The sequence below is a fragment of the Psittacula echo genome (assembly GCF_963264785.1).
Source record: "Psittacula echo genome assembly, chromosome: 2".
NCBI classification, from domain to species: Eukaryota; Metazoa; Chordata; class Aves; order Psittaciformes; family Psittacidae; genus Psittacula; species Psittacula echo.
Genome location: NC_137737.1, coordinates 82,208,597 through 82,228,409, shown reverse-complemented (window position 1 = coordinate 82,228,409; position 19,813 = coordinate 82,208,597). Strand labels below are relative to the sequence as shown.

The window sequence follows — 19,813 nt, the reverse complement described above, 5'->3', positions numbered from 1 at the left end:
AATCTCCCAGAGGTGCATCATTCACATATCAAGGTGGGAATCCCTTGCAACCAAGCTCTTCCCATGAGGTGAGGGCATTAGCTCAAGCCAGAAGTGGAGCATCACTTCTCCAGGACCAGGTCTGAAGTCAGACCGCACTCTTTACTATCAACATGACTTACTCGGGCTGAGACTCTAAAAATCAACATTTCTGGTCTAAATCCAGGGAGGAGATCCTGTTTTCTTCACACAAAGACCTGCCAGATGTGACCAGCAGCCGCATCTTCCCAGTCTGGAAGCGCCTGCAAGTGCCAGCTGTGGACAGCTCTACTTCCCTGGATTAGAAGAACTGATGTGTGACTAGAGAAAGACTTGGCAAGGACACAGCTGCTTGAGACAAGAGATATTTAAAAGTGAGATCCAGCAGATTTTACAGCTGATGAAAGTAATGAAACAACAGCAGAGACCTAGGGATTATGCTGCTAGCACTAACGCACCTCTTTCCAACTGCTGTTAGCAAGAGGAGCAAGCATCTCTTTTCACTCCAGCCATCTTGTCTTCAGAAAGTCATCACGTTTCAAAACACACTAACCAATACCTTAGGCTACCCACAGATTGACATACACCTCTATCAGGCAACAGACAGACAACATACAGAGGCTGTGCAGCAATTTTAAGTTTCACAAAAGCATGCTTTTCTACAATAAGGAAAATGCTCCAGTAGGGTTAAATATTCCTGCTCAGCATTTCCCCCCCTCACACTGCCACCCCAGAAGGTATGCTGGAAGCTGCTAGTCAACACAGTAGGCAGCAAGCTTTCACGAGCAACCCTTACTGACCCCAAAGCCCAGAGAACCATGACTTGGCTCTTAACTACCTCTGAAAGTATGTCTACTCAGGTACACAATCCTTTACATGGCAATTTATTTTACTCAGCAATGAATTAAGTCAACCAACTCTTTTGACAACATCAGCCCAGTCAATTCCATAAACATGTACTTCCCACAGCGTGGTACAGTTCCCCAGTCTGTGAAACCTGGGAGGACTTTATAGCCATTTTGTCTCAAGGATGTTGCTTTAAATTAATTATAAAGAAGGTGGCTGCACAGTAAGTTCAAGTTAAATTACCAGGGTGCCTAAATTAAAATGTAAGTGTAGCACTGAAAATGCAGTATTACTGATTCTTCCTGCCCAGAGAGATGTTTTTTTCTTAAATAATAAATAAAAATAACCCTAAAAACGGGGAAGGAAAAAAAAGAAAAAAAAGAAAAAAGAAGAAGAAAAAAAGGCAACACAACAAACCCAAAGTACATGGACTTCATAATATTCAAATGCCTGCACAAGCTCAGACTGGGAATTTTCCATGACTGCTTAATATAGTGCTGTTAAAATATATTTCATCTTACTTACTCATAATCAGATTTTTATGGCACTGAAGAATGCAAGTCAAACACACATATAAACGCAAAACCAAATATAAATGTCTTCCTCTGCCTAAACACAGACAATATATTTTACTACTCTTTATACTAGTAAAAAAGTCACTCCTCATATTACCACACTGTGAATCAACAAAACAGCTATTTGTTGGGTTTGGGAGGTGGTTGGTTTGTTTGGTTTATTTTTTTTAATAACTCTGAGGTAAAACGAAATGACCCAAACACTGCTGAAGAAACAACTTTCCCACAAATGCTGAAGCACGAAATTGAGCAAAGAGAAGCACTATTGGCAAATTACTGTAGAACAGAAGAGGATTCAGGAAAGCCTCTTTAGTCAGAAAGGGCACGTTTGATGATGAGAACATGACGCATACCCAAGAGCTGATGAATGCTTCCTCAGCTCAGACCTCCTTTGCGTGAAAAGGCTCCAACTTGGCCACCTTGGAGGGGTACCTACCCACACTGAATTACTCTCAGAAGTGTCATTACAAAAGAAGTGAGTGTTTTTAGGCATGTCACTAGTTATTCAGATGGCTTTGGCCACCTGTAATTTTACTCTTCAAAAAAAAATTAAACCACCAGTGTGTTACGAATCTCAGAGCAGCAGAAAAATCTGACAAGCATCTTGCTCATTTTAACCAGAAAACCCAAACCTACTCAACAGTTCTGCTGAAGCTGGTGCCCCTACAGCACTCCTTAAGTCTGGAACAGTAGGAATCATGAAAAGCCACTTACACTTTACTGCAAATAAATCTTGTAGTAGCAATGGGTTCCTCCTCCGCCAGCTCAGTATTACCTTCCTCCAGGTTTTAACTTGGCTGCTCAAGAAAAGACTTGGCCTTAAATGGAACCAATTTTCTTTTTGAAGTCATAACTTATCTCAGAATGGAACAATAACTTTCTGCTCACTGCACATAATACCTTTAACCCCCTCTGCAGCAACGAAAATACTTCATTCTGCAGAGAGGAACAGAGATTTCTTCACCTGTAAGGAAATTAATTTTGAACCCTTGGAGCTCCACATCACTTTCATGTGTCCAGTGGAAATTATTGCAAACCATAAGAACTACGTGCCTGCTCCTTCACCAAGGAAGTCACCCAGAACGTGGCCCTTTGCTTAGCACTGGTGGTAGAACTGGGTTTATTTGCATCAGGACAAGGACCCAGGGAGCGTAAAAGTCTTATGTAATACACCTCTTTATCATGTAAAAGGGAAACAGACGTTGGAAATGGGAAGTCCTGTAGTATTTTGCAACTAGAGAACCAAGGCAAAAGCTGACAGTTACTTGTTGAGGGCTGCAAGTTTTTGGCAGATGCAGTGATGCAGTTTAAATCATCCAAATCCCATGACAGCGTTCACATGACATCATCTTCCCTCTTGCACATGGGCCAGCCTTCCTACAATTTCCCTGTTGTTTCAAGTATCAACTTGTCTTTGTTTTGAAGAAGCGACTATAATTTCATCATAATTCTAGCTGCTTATACATACGACGAGCACAGCTAAACTCTGGCAGCACATTTATCACCCAACAGATCTTCTGAAGTGAGTGCCCCTACAACATTGTTTTGGTCACATTTTCAGTTCCCTTTCATCTTCAGATAGCCACGAGCATGTTTGTTTATGCACAAATGTGACCATCAGAACTTCTGTGTGTATTTTCGGATACACACGTGCTTTCACAATGTCTTCTTCTCCTAGAAGTTAAATCTCCACCTCATAGTCACATAAGCAAGATTCCATTTGTAGGGGACAGTTACAAAATCTAGGCTCATAGCTAGAAATATATGGAGACACATGCTTCATTTTAGTTCCTCCAGATCATGTTAAGATTCATCTCAAACACATCCAGCTTCCAGAGGTAATACACAACTTCAGCCAACTTGCAAGGAGTTTGCTTGTCATCTACCCCAATATGCTGTGCAAGTCCCTCCCTCAAATAAAATGGTATCTAGTTACTTTTTGTCAAAAAAAGAGACACATTTACAGAAATAAAAGATGTGATTACATTCGATGGTCATTCCATTGCAAGACAAGCTTCCGGCAGACATTTTCCACGGCAAGTTGATGCTTGAATATTTAGGAGTGGGCAGGGGCTGGTCATGAATCACGCCGAGAGCACACACATCCACACCCGCCCTTCCTGAGATAGCTGTGTGAATAACACGGACAGTGCTGCACCACAAGCGTTGAACATTACTTGCCCTGTAAAACTCAGTTACTACTTTGCACAATAACGTGTAACATCATACGCAGCTTCTTCCTGCTCTTTTCAAGGAGAGAGCAATGGCCAATTCTTCTTTAAGTCTATTTTCTACACAATGCCTACAACCTAGAGACTTTTTTACTTCCTAACAGTAGCTCTCACGATACCACCTGGTGCCTAAAAGGCACAGGCTGGCATGTAATTACCCCTATCCAGTCCTAAGGCAACTCAATTTCTTAAGCAAAGTCAGGAACTACAAGACACCATTACTCCTGATGCTGTTCTGCTTCCTTTCTGCTAAATTAAAGGAATCATCATTGAAACTCAGCCTCTCCGGGCCAATATGGTAGCAATATTTGCGCTCTTTCAAAGCCAATGGTCTCTCAGGGAGAGCTTCCTTAAAAGCCCAAAAAGAAAAATCTCCTATAGAACTTCATAGTCAGTTCTGAACATCTCCACTACAGAAGTCACCAGTGGTAAATGCTCATCCCTCAACACATGCCATGGTTTGATGGCTTAATTAAAAGCCAAATTAATTAGAAATTTGAAAATCATTTCTAGCTTTCCAGGAACACATCTGCAATAAAAGCAGCTCTACAGTCAATGTACAAATCAGCGTAACAATGATCCGGAGACGGGTTAAAAAGCAGTGGCAAGTTAGACAAGTCATTAGTTAACAAAGGCACATCAGTGCAGAGAGCACAGAGACCCGATTGTGGCAGACTTCCTGCCCCATCCCTGACAGCATAGAGGTGGCTGCAGAGGCTGCACCAGCACCCCTGCATGAAACAGTGACACGGCATCATGCCTTACACAAGGCCATTTCACCCCTCAATTACCCGCCAGGGAGTTACAGCAGCAATGCAGAAGGGCGCTTCAGTTAAGTGTAAGAGTAGATTTCTAGAAGCTATGTTTGAACCATGGTCACCACTACTTAAACGTAATTTGTACCAAGATTAGCAGTTGTTACCTTCTGGATTTTAGTCATTTTGACCAGTTTCTCTTAAGTGGAGTTTTGGGAGTTTCCCTGAGTCCCAACATAGATACTGTTCAGAGAGTCACGGACTCGGGTCGGAAGGGACCTTTAAAGATTACCTAGTTCAACACCCACTGCCATGGTCAGCGACATCTTTCCCTAGATGCTCATTAACTTTCTCATGGGAAGCTTGGATTGTGATGTGTTAAGAAGCCAAGCAACTTGTACCCAGCTAGAAGCCAAAATCATGAGGTATTTCTAATTCAGGTGGAACTGTGTCCTGTATTCATCCTGGGCTTACTGACCTTGCTGAATCAAGATGTCTTTACTTATTTTAAGTAGAGCTAAATCTCCATGGAAATATTACACATCCTGACATTATGCAAGTCAAGGCATCAAATTTTAGAAACCCAAGCCTCAACACTTTCTCCCACTGCTTGTTTTGGGTTCATTATCTTTAGCCATGATCACATAGCTTAGTTATAAAGCACCAAAACCCTAGAACTCTCCTGTGCCTTTAAACCTACCCACCCGCACGCCTTTCCTCCCCCAAGGCCTTCCTCCTCCTGCCCAGCCAGAAGCCGCTATCGCAACTGCTTGTTTGGAAACTCCCAATGTCCGCTGATAAGAGAAGCAAAGCTCACGGGTCAGGAACAGTCTGCTCACCTGCATTACCTGTGGCTCAGGAGAGACCTTTGTAACAACCCTCTCAGCTGCTGGAGAGCTGCTTTGCAGAATGCATGCAGGGAGCCAAAATGAGTGAGACTTTGGATAAACCCAGGAGCATTCCATCTTTCCAATCACTTTCCAAAGAAGCCTGGGAAGCACAACATGTCCACAGAAGCACTTGGCATTAAAGAGGAAAGAGGGCACAACAAGTGTCAGTGCTTGACCAGTCAACACCAAGGCAGAAGAAATCTAGGTCTCAAGATGAAAGCCATAGTTCTGCACCAGTGAAGTCAAAGAGAGATTAACTTATTCAGCTATTCATGCAAGCCCCCAAGTTCCTCACTTAATTAGGCTGAAACACAGCTAAGCTTGAAAGGTAGCTACTTCTTTAAACAAAGACTTTACACCAAAAAAATGTAATTTATGGGAGTCAGCACTGTACACACTAAAAGAAACACAAAGACCCAGATTGCACAAGGTGCCCCTCTGGAAAAGGTTAATCCCAACACTTGACAACTAGAAAAACTGGCATCCCCTCCAAAGCCCCTCCCAAACACCATGGGGTCTCCAGGGCTCTTCCAGGGTACCCAGCAGACTCTCAGCACATCACTGGTTGTAAACCAAGCTTTATTTTCCACAAGACCAGACCTACTGACCCACTAGGAACACATTAGCTACTGCCTACATGGTTTCCATATTGCTCAAAGGATTAAAGATACTGGTTTAGAACAAAATTCAGTGGTTTATCACAACTGCAAACATACCAACAAATAGAGATGCTGCCTTGCAGGGAACAACTTATTAGAAGTGAAATTATTCATAAATCCATGTATATTTCAGACTGCGGCCAAACCTCTTTTGCCATTTATGCAGGCATACTTAAAGACCTTTCTTTAAGCAGAAAGCAGCGCAAGTGCAGCTATTTTTAGAGCTACCTAAAAAATGGCAGGGCATGACATACCTTACTTTTTAGCACACAGAAAAGATGAAACACTTGAACAATCTCTCTCTTTTACCCATCTGAGAGCCTAAATGAGTAACTCTTTATTTATAGCCACTAATGGTTACCACTTCCGTATTTATTTTTTCTCCTCAACAAACCACCATTCCAGCAGGGAATTTAAGCTTTTAGCTATTTCAGATATTTTTGTTATTTTTGCTCAGTATGGCTTTTTGAGCTGTCAACAAACTTCCCAGGTCATTGAAAATAAACAAACGGCAAATAGCTTTACTGTTTCAGTCAACCCCAACTACAAAAGTCAGAAAGAGGGAGAAGATATACAAACCAAATGCCTTGGTTTTTGTTTTGGTTTTAAATTATCATGAAGCAACTCATTGCCATATGTTTCCACCTATGTAGGCATTTCCCCAGCTGTGCCAAATCATTTACTTAAATTTAAGTGGAAAAAAACGTGCAATACACAAGAACATTAGATAACATCAGCATTAGCATGGAACGACAGTTTTAATATAAAAAGATGGTGCAAATTTCATATATAGATTTGTACCAGCAAAGAGTACAAGGTACTGTTTTCCCCCTATCTGCCTCCTCTTCATTGGTGCACAGGGAAACAACAGTGCACAGCATTGCAGCTGGAGTACAACAAAATATCAGCAAGCTAAATAAATATAAACACTCACAAAAGAAGCAGCAGCTTACACAGCCATACCTTTGAGCTTACTGACATACTCTTTTCTTTCTAAAAGCACATACAAGGAGCATCTTAGCTTCTAGGTGGTCTCAGACCCTTCCACGAGCAAAGATGTAGAGTGGACTTCTTAATGATCCCAAGCTACCTCTGCAGTCTTGGAGGTAAAGCACTGACCATGCAACAGAGATCTCTTGAAAGGTCTCCCTCTTCTAACAGTTACCAAGATCTGATGAAAAAACAGCTGTTTGCTGAAGAGCAACTGGTGGCACCACAACTGCTCTTCTGGAGAGAAAGAGCCACTCACTGATTACTAGTTACTTTGGTACAGCATCTGGAACAAAATTACTGGGAAAAGATGATCACATGACAACAGAAAGCAGGAATTTCACTGTAAGTAAAACTAAAATGGTCAATTTTTACTGCAATAATATTGCCACCAATGGAGCAGTACTAACAAATGCCACAAAGTCCTATTTTTAAGGCACACATTACTGCAGCTTTCTCATGAATAACCCCAGGTTTTCCCAATAAGCCTGTGTAAAACTATCCAGAAGCACATCATTGCTCAGTACCGCCAAAAAAAGATATTCAGAAAGGCAACCCTAAAAACCAAGACTTTCTAAAATGTTTGCATTTGTAATACCAGAGGCCCAAACAGAAAAAAAAACACATTCAAAACCTACAGGTAGGAAAACTCCAGCTGGCCTCAGGACAGCACAGAAGGTTATTCTCCAACTCTGGCAGGAATTCCAAAGCCAAAAAAAAGGAGCTTAATTTATGCATTTTAAAGCAGTAGCTATCAGATATTGTTGTCCCATCCAACAAGGAATGTTGAGATGGGACATTGAGATGTCTTTGACATGGCTTTGAGAAACCATCCTGCTACAGCATCTGCTCCTGCTCATTGCCTGATGCTCCTTTCCTCCACTTCCCACAGGGGTGCCTTGGGCAATCCCCACAGCAGTGTCACCCATGATCTGTTGCTGCAGCTGTTCACACCTTTGCACCTTGAGCACTTCTTGGCCCTTCTATTTAATGCACTGATTAATATGCACTCACTCTTCTTTCCTAACAAGAGATAACTCCCCTCTACATACAGACATGAGGCATATCCCTGTGCGCTGAGATAGCCACAGCTCATGCTGCCTCTGATGCCTTCCAGCAGAAAAAAAAAGCCAAAAAAAATCCCAGAAAAACAGCAAAGCTTTTGTGGACTCTCTGACCACATAAAGAGACTGTGCGCTTTTCGAATCAGGTATCTGCAAGCAATATAAAGGATTGCTTCTGTAAGTAGCACCCAAGTTCAAGAAGTCAAAATCAGGATTACAGCCTGTATTTGCCCAACTCCAGAAGCACCCAGAAGAGAGTAAATGCTGAATCACTATCCAAAGGAAGAGGATCCCACAACTTGATGTGTTCTTTTTGCATTCAGTAAGGACTGCTAAGAACAAGCTCCACCAAAGGACCACTCGATGAGCACAAGAAAATACACAGATCTGGGTACCACTCCCTGTCCTCCACTAGCTAATGATGGCATCTCCACCTTAACTGCATAGTACGAAGGTTTCCTACTGACAAAGGTGTAACTGTACAGTAAAAGTTTACTACAACTATTGCATTACATTGCAATTAAGTTTATTAATGGGCTTCTGTACAAAAAAGCCAGGGAGTTTACTACTGCACCAGGGTTGTAGTCAATTGCAAGAAGGGGTAGGGCGAAAACTGAGCTGCTGCTACACAGATTATATTTTATAGCTCAGATTTGCTCCATTTGTTTATTCCTTGAAATAGCTTATCAAGTATCAGCAAAATCCAACTCTGGGAGTCTTAACAACAAAGAGCTCACTTCATCAGACACTCCTCCTGGTACACGATCTGAAAAGCAGCAGGAAATGCCATCCTTTAAAGCCCTGCTGTAAACGCTGCTCTCATTTTCTTTTAGGGAATATACGAACTGATTGCACACAACAAATAAACCTATCCATCGTACCCATCACCAGAAAGCTGTAATGAGGAGATAAACCCTAATCACAAAGCCACAGTCTGTATTTAATAAGAGAACAAGATCCAGGAAGACAACCAACTAAGCAAGACGTCTGACCTGCAGAATAGGCACCTATTCCTTGTCCTGAGGTGAACTCCAGCATCCTGCCAACTTGGCTGTTTTCTGAAGCAAGTTAAAATATACCCAAGATACACAATCGTATCTGTTTTTTATCTATTTTTACCCACTAAAATGGTCAAATAGAAGCGATCTCCACTCTTCTGTAAACCAGACGGGTACATTAAACAAAGGGATTTGACTTTTCCTCAAGATAAACAACTTTGTAAGAAAAACAAACCTATTCTCTTAACAAATATATTTAACTTCATCTGAGTAAACATTTTAACGGCACACTAAACAACAGCAACTAAAACAGGACCAAATAATCCATTTCCGATGATGCTATAAACATCAATACTTTTTCAAAACAAGGAATAAACTTCTCTTATCTCCCGGCCCCAAAACTAGGACCAGTTTGGCTGAATGCAGAGGGGAGGCGTGAGAATCTTCCCAGAGAAATCCTGTATTTCTGTTAGCAAGGTTGGGAAGAAGAAGAATAGATGTATGCAATGCACAGCATCAAAACCATGCAAGGCTTTGCAGCAACACCACTTTCACAGTCTACCGTGGTTGAAGGTTTGCAAGGGAAAGAAGAGGGCCTAGGGGATTGGGGTACTAACTTTGATGACAACTTTCAAAAATACTCTGCTTTGTAATTGCATCTGGAGTTAATGACAGCTACCACTCAAACATTTGAACCCCAGGTCCCTACCTGAGGTTACACTACAAGCACCAAAATCAATCCTGACTTCGAGACCGTGATGGCAGGGTTGGCCAGATAAGTGCTGTTCGACTGACATTATCCTGTACAGAAGTTAAGAACCTAAAAAGCAAACCGAAAAATCCTCAGTACTTTTAATGACTACCACAGTATTGAGGCAGACGTGCCATGATAAAAAGCCCTTGGGAAAACTTGCTCAGAGTGGGAACATAGTTTTGCCCCGGGGAAAAAGCAACAACCATTTTCCTCTAAGTTATCCTTACAGCATCTCCCTTAAAGGCATTCTCCAAAACAAAACAGACTTGTATTAACACACTCTTGTAGCACTGATCTACAATAAAGGATTATGAATAGTTTCCCAAGAATATATAGGAAAAGGCAACACCAACACATCAAAGTGTACTTAAGCCTTTTATTTCCTGAGTCCTCCAACTCAGCCAGTCACCCTGTGCATGCCATCAGCCAGGATCACATGTGAAGGTACAGCTCAGCTCCTGAAGCCTGCGGCTGAGCTCCCCTCTCTTCCTTCCTCTCTCCCTCATTCAGAGCAAAACCCCAAATAATTTCACAGAAAGATTTAACTTGTCTAAGAGATGGGTTAAAGAGAACATTGACTTCTTCAATATTCACCTTTGCTTAACATTCTTTCAAAAATCTCTAGTGAGGCTCACCACAAGATGAAGATAACATACTTTCAAAGAAAAGAAAGTCCGATACCATAAACCAGGCAAAATGTCCCACTGAAGCAATTAAAGTACTTGCTAAAATGTATTAACATACAAATACAAACATACAGGAAGCCTATTCAATTCTGAAGTCTGGCAGGCCACTGGATGACACAGGAGATTGATAACGTCTATCCTCCAGGACATTTTCCTTCAGCACACCATTAATCCTAGAAGGTGCAAAAGGTTGACTCCCACATTTAGGCTCTGCTCCAACATGCTTACATTTACCCACTGGAGGCAGGGCCATTGAGACAAACAAGAAATCCAGCTTAAAATGTACTGAATCTGAATTTTCAGTGCAAGTTCAGAAACCCATACAAGTGACCAGTACCTTTCACTTTCAAAGACTTCCTTCCATACACAAGGGGAAACTGCACAGTTTTCCTCAAAGCCAAAAAAGGCTCCTTTTTTCCCTCCAGTTACTGACTGTGGGGGCACATTCTTCGTGAAAAATAACTAAGCACAATTGCTAACTTTTAAATTACAATTTTAAAAATTGTAATGAAAAATTACAATATCTCATACAGAAACTGTGTTAAACTCCTCTATGGCAGGGTTTACACAAAATGGAAATGTTAACTTTGGTCAGTAACACCAGACACACCCCAGTTTCTGCCATGCTTCAAATCTGAACCAAAATTGGGTCTGTTCCTAGTAGGCTATTCAAGGAAAAACATATATTATCAAGTTTTATCAACATCACTCATGTTTGAGATTTCAACAAAGAAAAATAGTAGACATAGAAAAGAACCCTAAAAACTTTCTACCAAATAAGAAGACTTTTCCAGGTTAGATTGAAAAACACTCACTTAGCCACAAAGGAAATAAGCACCTAAACAGAGAGCAAGTTATTTAGATTTATCAGTAAAACAAGCCCAGGTGTGACATGTTTACAGCTGAAACAACTCAGCAGCCTTCTCCTCTCAATTGCCGGTTTATAGTGGGGAAGTCACTTCCTCAGTCATGATGTCCATGGAATGACACCCTGCAGAGAAGCCACCAGGCACCCACTGACACAGCTTTGCAGTGGCTGTCCAGCTGAAGACAACAAGAACAAGCATAAACATTATCTGGATTTACCCAAGATGACAGTCTTGATCACTGGTTTTGCAGAAATGAGTCTAGAGTAGGCAGTACATTCTCTCCCAACATGTTCCTACTTCTTAGAGGTACACTTGGAAACACTAATAATCTTCACTCATTCCTTCTGTCCTAACAAACCTTTCACAGTATACATTTCCAATATAACACTTACTTTTCATGTAACAAAGTAGTAATTTCTTCGTCAGCATGGATATAGCTTACTTCACAAGATAGGTTTGGAGGATAGTATCATCTCCCATTCTACATCCAAACTTTGAAAAGTCCTGTCTTTAAAAGAATGGAGTGCTTGATCTTAAGTTGGACTTCTAACCAAAAGGATAATCCACTTAACCTTTCTTAATCAGGGGCTTGTCCAAAACATTACAGTAAATATGACCAATGGATAATGCCCAAATTTTCATAGAACACCTTGGGAAATTGTAAATAAGTAAAAATAATAATTAAAAAAATTCAAAATTTGAACCAGTAATACCCCAGGAACCAGTAACCTGCCCTGAACTGTTGCCCCAACACCAAGCTATCCTCCTTCACATCTCATTAATGGTTTAAAGTGTCACATAATGATAAATTATGTGACAGGAAGATCAAGAGAAATGAGAACGCCTCAAGCCATGACTCTCGTACAAGCCTGAAGTCATAATCAATCTATCAAGTTTTGAGGTCAGTTCCCAAAACATGTAAAGTAGCCACAATTAGTGACTTAAGGATGGTAATTCCTCCTTTTCCCCCCTCACCAAAAGTCTTAATTCACAGTGACTTTTTACCTCCTGCCCTTCTACCAGAGCTCCACCCTAAACTTGTGCTCCTGGCTCTGACCACAGCCAGGGACCGTGATTCACTAAGGAAAAATACCAGCCCTGCAGCCAAAAAGGATGGTGAGATCAAACTACCCAGAGGACACACTTTCCTCCAGACCTGCAACAGGCACACAGTCACCATGCCAGGTGTGCAAGGGATGGAGCTGCTGCTCCTGTCCCTCGGAGGAGACTGCAGCACCTTCCACTGGGGCCACATCCACTCAAGAGACACAAAAAGACATTTCTCTCACTAGAAATCTTTTTCTATCTTTTTTTTTTTTTTTAAGTTTAATCAATATGCACTCCCCATATTAAAAAAAAAGATAAAATTATTCACTTGCTAGGGGTTAGGTCTGGATTTGTTCTGTGCAAATGCATTGACACTATATAAATACAATTTGCACACACAAACAGCCAAGGACCTGCCAATTTTCTTTCAGCTATTTTCTAAAGTCTAATATGACTATATTGGTTTTCCCAACCTGAAACCTAAGATTCAGCTAAAAACACCATAGCAGAAGCCAAACATGGTACAACCAAGACAATCAACAGCATAACTTTTGATAAGGGGCCCCAAACTTTTCTTTCCACAGTTTGGGGCACTTGGGGAAACAAGAGCACTGAAAGGTTCCAAGGTTTCTCAGGCTACTCATGGGACCACCACACTAAATTCTCCATGTGACACAGAAAAGTCCAGCTCCCCTCTCTCCTGCAAAGGAGTCATCTCCTGCCTCCACAGAATCATGGAAAAAACTGTGAAGCGTTTATGATACAAGCCCATCCCGCTCGGCTTCAAAAATAAGTTGGGACTGGCCATGCTTTCAAACAAGGTTCCCTTTTACCAGGCAGCAGGCTGTACGATAGCTCCAAAACCAAAAAAGAGCCAAAGAGGTTCACAGCCTTCAGTATCACCCACACAGAGGCCTCACCAAATGAAAGTACATATAAAGATGAAAATCTGGTTGGAGCAAAATAGCTTACTCAAAGTGCTGACACAAACATATAATTAGGGAAAAGACCAACAAAAAAGGAACATTTCAGTGAGGTGTCACCAGAAGGTAAAAAAAAGCTGAGGCTCAGAAAGCAGCCAAGATTTCTGTAATGGTAAGGATTTCACAGCTCTCCTTTGGTTGGAGTCTGACTGAACATACTTAAAAAGCCATGAGCAGACCCTGTACAATGTAGAGCCTCTACAGCCAATTTCAATAGTTATGTGTTTCATAGAATCATAGAATAGAATCATAGAATAGTTCACAGCTTTAAGAGAATTCTTGTGTCATTTTACAATATTGATGGTGCCAGCGGGACTGCTAGGCTCCAGCCCAGCGACGATGACTCTGCTTCAGTCACACAAATGTACCTTATGAAAGGCACATGTGAAGTACGTGTAATAGGCAGTTACGATGACATGCTACTGATGAACTGAAGGTGATTTCCTGACTTACAGAAATAAACCTGCAAAAACATCTTTCCAACTCGGTAAGGTAGACCTGGGACCCCCCCCCCCCGAAACATTCCCTAGTGAAAACATAATGCTCTCTAATGAACCTAAAAATAACGGCTGACAAAACCATCAGCTTTTTAAGAAAACTAAGTATGAGAACGAGTCACAGCTCAGAAACTTCAGAAAACACAGCCAACATCAACGCAGCCAGAAGAGGCACTGCTCCTGCTTGGCACAGCTTTGGCATTCAGAAGCCCTCCAGAAACACAACTTTTATGCCATCACTGGTGGGATGACAGTTTTACCCCACCAGTCTCATGCAACTTGGCCAAGCCAAACAGCTGACACCAACATTGCAAGCTGGAACATCAGACCCAGCTATCAGTGAGACATTTCTAAATCAAAACTGGGAGACTTCCCAGACCATGTATATCGATGCAGAAATTTATTAGCATCACCGGATTTTCACTTTCAGAGCAGAAACTTGGCAGTGCCAAGGTCACTTGGTTGCAGGAGATGGTGAACCTCTTGAAGATCTCCATGAAGGACCTCTGGGTTGGGAGGCAGCGATCTTTCAAATGCCACAGCACAGCAGCACCACAGAGTAGTCTGCTGCAAGCTGCATATCCAAAATAAGAGCTTCCAGGTTCAGCAGACACCTCCTCAGACAAGACCCTGAAGCAAAGTTCAAAGTCTCAGAATTAATTTTTGTCCCATGTCCTCCCCACAGAGAGAGGTTCAATGCTTGCTCCTTCAGGACTCATGCTGGGAGCCCTGCACTCAAAACAGGGTACCCAAGCAAATACGGGCAACAGTGGAAAGCAGAAATGAAGGAAACCGTTTTGAACTTGGAGGTACCAGCAGTACTGCTAAAAATAAAAGTATGCTGGACAGAGTATCTGCTGTGTCTCCAAGGAGGCTACCCACAGCTCCAATAAACCTCTATGCAATTTTAGAGAAAACTGCATAGAGGACCTCTATGATAATGATGATTTTATAACCCTCTCCTTCAACATCATCTACCCAGACGTTCTTTATGGAAGGCAGGAGACAGAACTGTCCTCATCCTTCTCTTCCAATTATGGAAATTACAGGGGGAAAGGGAAATCCTTTGTCTTTAGAGCTTGGCAGCAGCTAACCACCATCAACCCCTACAGCCACCACTATGCTCGCTGTGCTGCAAACTCCCCAGGAGCTGAGCACTGCTCGGAGAGCACTGTGCAGACCAGATGACCTTCAAAAGTCCCTCCCAACCCCAACCACTCTCTTACGGCAGCTGGGCCAGCAACTGCCACACTTCTCCTGTGACAAGGACAGTGACCACGGTTCAGTGCAACACACTGTATGCCTTGGGCAAAGTAACCCCCTGCACAACAGGAGGAAAATGAACGTCTGCATCCGCTTCACCGGCTGCCCCAGTAAGCACTGCTTGGGAACTTCAGATGCTGAAGAAGCAGTTTGAGCTTCCCTCTCCTGCCTTCTTTGTGCAAAATTTCCTTGCGTTCCTGTTCATCTTGAAATGACTCTCCTCCTTCCCTTATGGCATACATCTCCTTTTAGCAGGGATGCATTCTCACTGGAAGAAAGCCTGACCTCAGCTACCACAAGAGGCTGCTCCCTTGCAAGCACCCTAGCTGCTGGTAAAACATATGGGAACAATTTTTTTTCAGGCTGTTTTGAGCAACACAGCCAAACAGCTCTATTGCACACACCCATACTTATAATTCTGAGTATGGATCTCTGGGATTTCTACAGGTTTAAACACCTTATATATGAAAACATGACTATGTAAATATACTGAAAAAGTTACCATTCTACCACTGACCTTCCTTCCTTCAAACACCAAAAGGTAACACAAATCAATCAACAGCCTGAAAGCGCCTTTAAACTCTTGGAAAACACTTCTCCTCTGTATTTAGAATGCAATTGTACAATTACTTTAATAACTTCCAGCAATAAAAGCATTTTGAGGAGTAAGTTCCAGGGCTGACTCTTCCAGCCTAATTCTTTGCTCAGATCCTTTCTTTTTCTGGCTGATGTAGAAAACTGGGACATGGATGGAAATCAAGGCTTCTCTGGAGACCGGCACTTGTAATCTCATAAGAATAAAAGCTAAGAATATGAAAATATAAGAAAGGGAAACTGAGCGACAAGATGGAGAAATCATAAAGCTGTTAAGTGACAGACAACAGCATCAGCTGTTTGGCAGGATCCTAGTGTTATCCCATACCTCACCTAAAGCAGTAAGTCCTAACAGGAGCACCTCTGTGACTGCACTCTGGCAGCATCCAAGCCAGCTGCCTCGTTTTGTTTCAGTAGGTATTACCCTACAGTAAGAGCAGGCCACAATCAACATCTAGTTATGGAAAAGTTTTGGAGAAATAGTAATACAGGGGTTTTCTTTCTAATACCTTTCAGTTGTACACTATTTTTCAGCAACTGCCAGATTGAAGACACTCCTGCCTCCAGCTCTTGGTAATGTTGAGGGGCAGCCTATACCTTTCTCACCCACCAGCCTTCCTCCCAAAACATGATAGAATGGTTTGTCTTGGAAGATACCCTAAGCATCTTCTAATTTAAACTCCCTTGCCATAGGCAGTGACACTTCCCACTAGACCAGGTTGCTCCAAGCCCCATCCAACCTGGCCTTCAACACTGCAAGGGATGGAGCATCCACAGCTCCCCTGGGCAGCCTGTTCCAGTGTCTCAGTACCCTCACAGTAAAGAATTTCTTCCTTACACCTCATTTCTATCAGCGGACTCACATCGCTGACAAATGAAAGCAGAGTAGACCAGGCTTTTTACCTGCATCCAGCTTCCTCTTTCCTCCACACACTACAACTTGCTTTAACAAGAACAGTAATTCTCTCAGATAAGTCAGCAAATATTTTTGCAAAGAGCAGCTGCAGGATGTCTGCCTTGCACAAATTAAATTACCCAGCTAGTGGCTCAATCCTGTGCCTTCAATAGACATTTTTTTGTGGTAGCTGGGCCAGGTCAAGTGCATTTCTGCAATTGTGCCTCATGCTCCCTATATGCCATTTATGTATGCTCCAGTGTGAGGAAGGGAAAATGTTTATACTTACGGGTGGGACTTTGGATGCAGATTAAAGTCAAGGTGCGATGCAGATTAAAGTCAAGCTGCTATATTTACTGATCTTTTAAAGTAATATCAGCATGTTGAAAGGGAGTAAGAGTTCTTAAGAAGGATCAAAGTCTGCATCCAGCAACCACAAATTAACATAAATACATGCAGAAATACTAACAGAGACTGGCAAAATTTACTTGCCTTTTCCCTGGGGCAAGTAATTTTGGCTAATAGGGGAGTCAAAACCATTAAAACTCTTCTTCACCTTTATGTAGGGCACGCTACACTACTTTGTGTATGAGTGAATGACTCTTCAGATTAATTTTGCAAAGCGAGGCTAATACTACCATATTGCTCATGGCTTGCATGCTTTTGAAAGGCAAGGGCTACATCCTCTCCGGGGCGGCGGGGGGGGTGGAAGGATAAAAAAAGAAAGCAATATTACTACTTAAGTCAGACTTTTTCAAAGCTAATCCTACATTTCTTCTTTCTTATTGCACTTGACAGAACTTTTGTTGCCTGACAAATGAAAAGCTAACAAGCAGTAAGGTGTATGACCTTCTTTTATTTGACTAATTACTATTCCAGGAAACAGATCACCTATTTTTCTTGTGGGAGCATCAACAGCAGCACCGAGAACACGAGGGAAGTTATTTCATGAGGGCAAAGGACGGCTTTGCAGCTTAATCACAGCCTTGTAAAGCAGATGCCTGACCTGCATTTACAACCCTGACAGTGCAACCGCTTCTGCGAGAGCTGTGATTAAAGCAGTCGTGCAGTCAGTCACCAAGAAGTCGCAACACAGATACAATGCAAGCTTTGCCAGCAGCCTGCAAGTACAACACACGCACACACACACACACAGAAGCCGCTGTGTTAATACCAGACACCTTAAGTTCGTAACGCTGGGTCCACACCAGGTGGGCTGAACCATTTGGTAAAATATCACTGTATAAAATTCAGCTTGGACCAGAATAGGAGCCAAGTTTTGACTTTTAATGTATATCCTAAGTAGCAAAGGGTCTTTGATTCGGTTTGCGCACCCAATATGAGGAGATTGTCAAGATCCACGAGATAATGGCAAAGTTCAAACTGCTTTCAAGACTTAAGCTTTACTGCTTTGCATTTTGTATCGGAAAAGTTGGTCTATACTTTAACAACATACATTTAAGAAACAGACCTTAAAAAAGTAGCTCTACTCCCACCATTTGGAGCCTCCCTTGCCCATACGAGGCAGGAAAAGTAACCTCGCCAGGTTTCATGCAGGGAAAACCTCGAGGAGTGAGCTCCCAACTCCCGCCGGTACCCGGTTTCAGGCGGCGGCCACGCCGCGGCAACAGGGGTGGCGAGGGCAGAGGCGCATGGACCCGCGGCAGCGTCGGTGCCGGAGCCCACGGCAACCCGCTCCCCAAGGGGACCAACAGCAGAAGGGGGGGCCGGCCGGGGGCGCGGAGCAGCGCTCTAATAAGCCCCAATTAGCGCCGAGCGCCTTCCCGACAGAAAGCCGGCGGCCTCGAGTTCCGCTCCCGGTAACGGCCCGAAAGGCTGGTACTTTGGGGCTCTCTCCCGCTCACAAAGTGCCGATGCCCGAGGGTCTGCTCTCGGTAACCCCCCTGCAAGCCGAGGCGCTCGTTGGGGGGAACACACGGCACTCTTCGGGAGTCCCTTGCAACTCTGCTGGTGGCTCCTGCCCCACAGAGCGACTCCACAAAGCTGAAAGAGAAGGAAGGAGGAGAGGAAAGGAAGACCCCACGGGCACGCGCTCACCTCCGCCAAGAAGTTGTCCATGGTGGCCCCTCGGCCCTCCCGAGGGTGCGCAGCGCCGGGCCCCAGCCGTGCACCATGTGCCGCTGCCTCCTGGCCCGGCTTGGCTCGGCTCGGCCCCACCGAGCCGCCTCAGCCGCCGCGCCGCTCCATCGCGCCCCAGCGCCGGCACCGGCCCGCAGCCTTTGTCCGCACGCTCCCTCAGAGCCGGTCCCGGCAGCGCATAGCCACCGCTGGGAGCCGGGGGAGGGGGCAAGAAGAAGGAGGAGGAGAAAGAAAAAGGCTCCCGCCGCAGCACGCTCCTGCCCGGGGCCGCCCCGTCCCGTCCTGGCGGGGCAGGGGTAGAGGCGGAGCCGGGGCCGCGCCGCTCCCTGCGCCGCGCTCAGCCGCGCCCCCGCCCCGCCCCGGCCGGGCAGCGGGAAGCGCCCGCGGGCCTCTCGCCCCCGTGTGCGCCCCGTCCCGTGCCGCCGCTGCCCCTCGGTGCGGCGCCCGCGGGGTCCCTGGGTCTCGTTTCTGTCCGGCCGCTGCCGCTGCTCGGGGCACGGGAACACGCGTCCCAGCGCGAGTGGAACGATCGCGGGGTGTCACGGGAGCGGGGCGCACGGCCGGCCGCCGGTGTGAGGGTGTGCTGCGCTCCCGTGTTTTGCAACACAAAGCCGTGCAAAGCTCTGCCACCCGGCGAAAGTTCCTGCCGAAATTAAGTGTCGTTTAGAGAATATATACCTGCAGGCTCCCGTGGCATACGGCAAGCTCTTGTTTAAGTTTGTGGCAAATTTGTGTAGGGGCTCTTGTCCTGCGTTCCTTCACTAAATACATACTGCAACAGCCATTGTTCTACAACGAGGGAAGACCACAGATTAAAATAGCCTTCAGGCTTCATTCAGTGTCTTATTCTATAGGTTTTCCAATCCTTCACATTTCTGTGGTGCGGGTATAAATTGTTCATTTTTTGGAAACACTTGTTGTTCATCATTTCGCGCTCACCCTACATTAAGTAGCATCACAAGGAACACACCAAAGGGGAATAAGTTTTGTAGCTACAGGCCTATTTCATTCACATTACAGAAAGAAATGCACAAAAAATTTGCCATAAAGAAAGTGAATGCAGAATTCAGACGTCTGGTCACAGGCAGAATCCTAACAT

At 43.9% G+C, this 19,813-nt stretch overlaps 1 protein-coding gene across 1 annotated transcript in view; it reads right to left on the bottom strand.

Moving 5' to 3' along the window:
* The window catches only part of MYO10 (myosin X), a gene marked incomplete at its 5' end in the record, with an annotated part of 159,055 nt that extends 140,306 nt beyond the window's left edge, over positions 1-18,749 (bottom strand). Inside the window, 2 exon segments of the mRNA XM_080610818.1 lie at positions 18,673-18,696; positions 18,699-18,749. Of these exon segments, the coding sequence (XP_080466944.1) occupies positions 18,673-18,696; positions 18,699-18,749 (75 nt within the window).
* Positions 18,750-19,813: the final 1,064 nt, after the last annotated feature.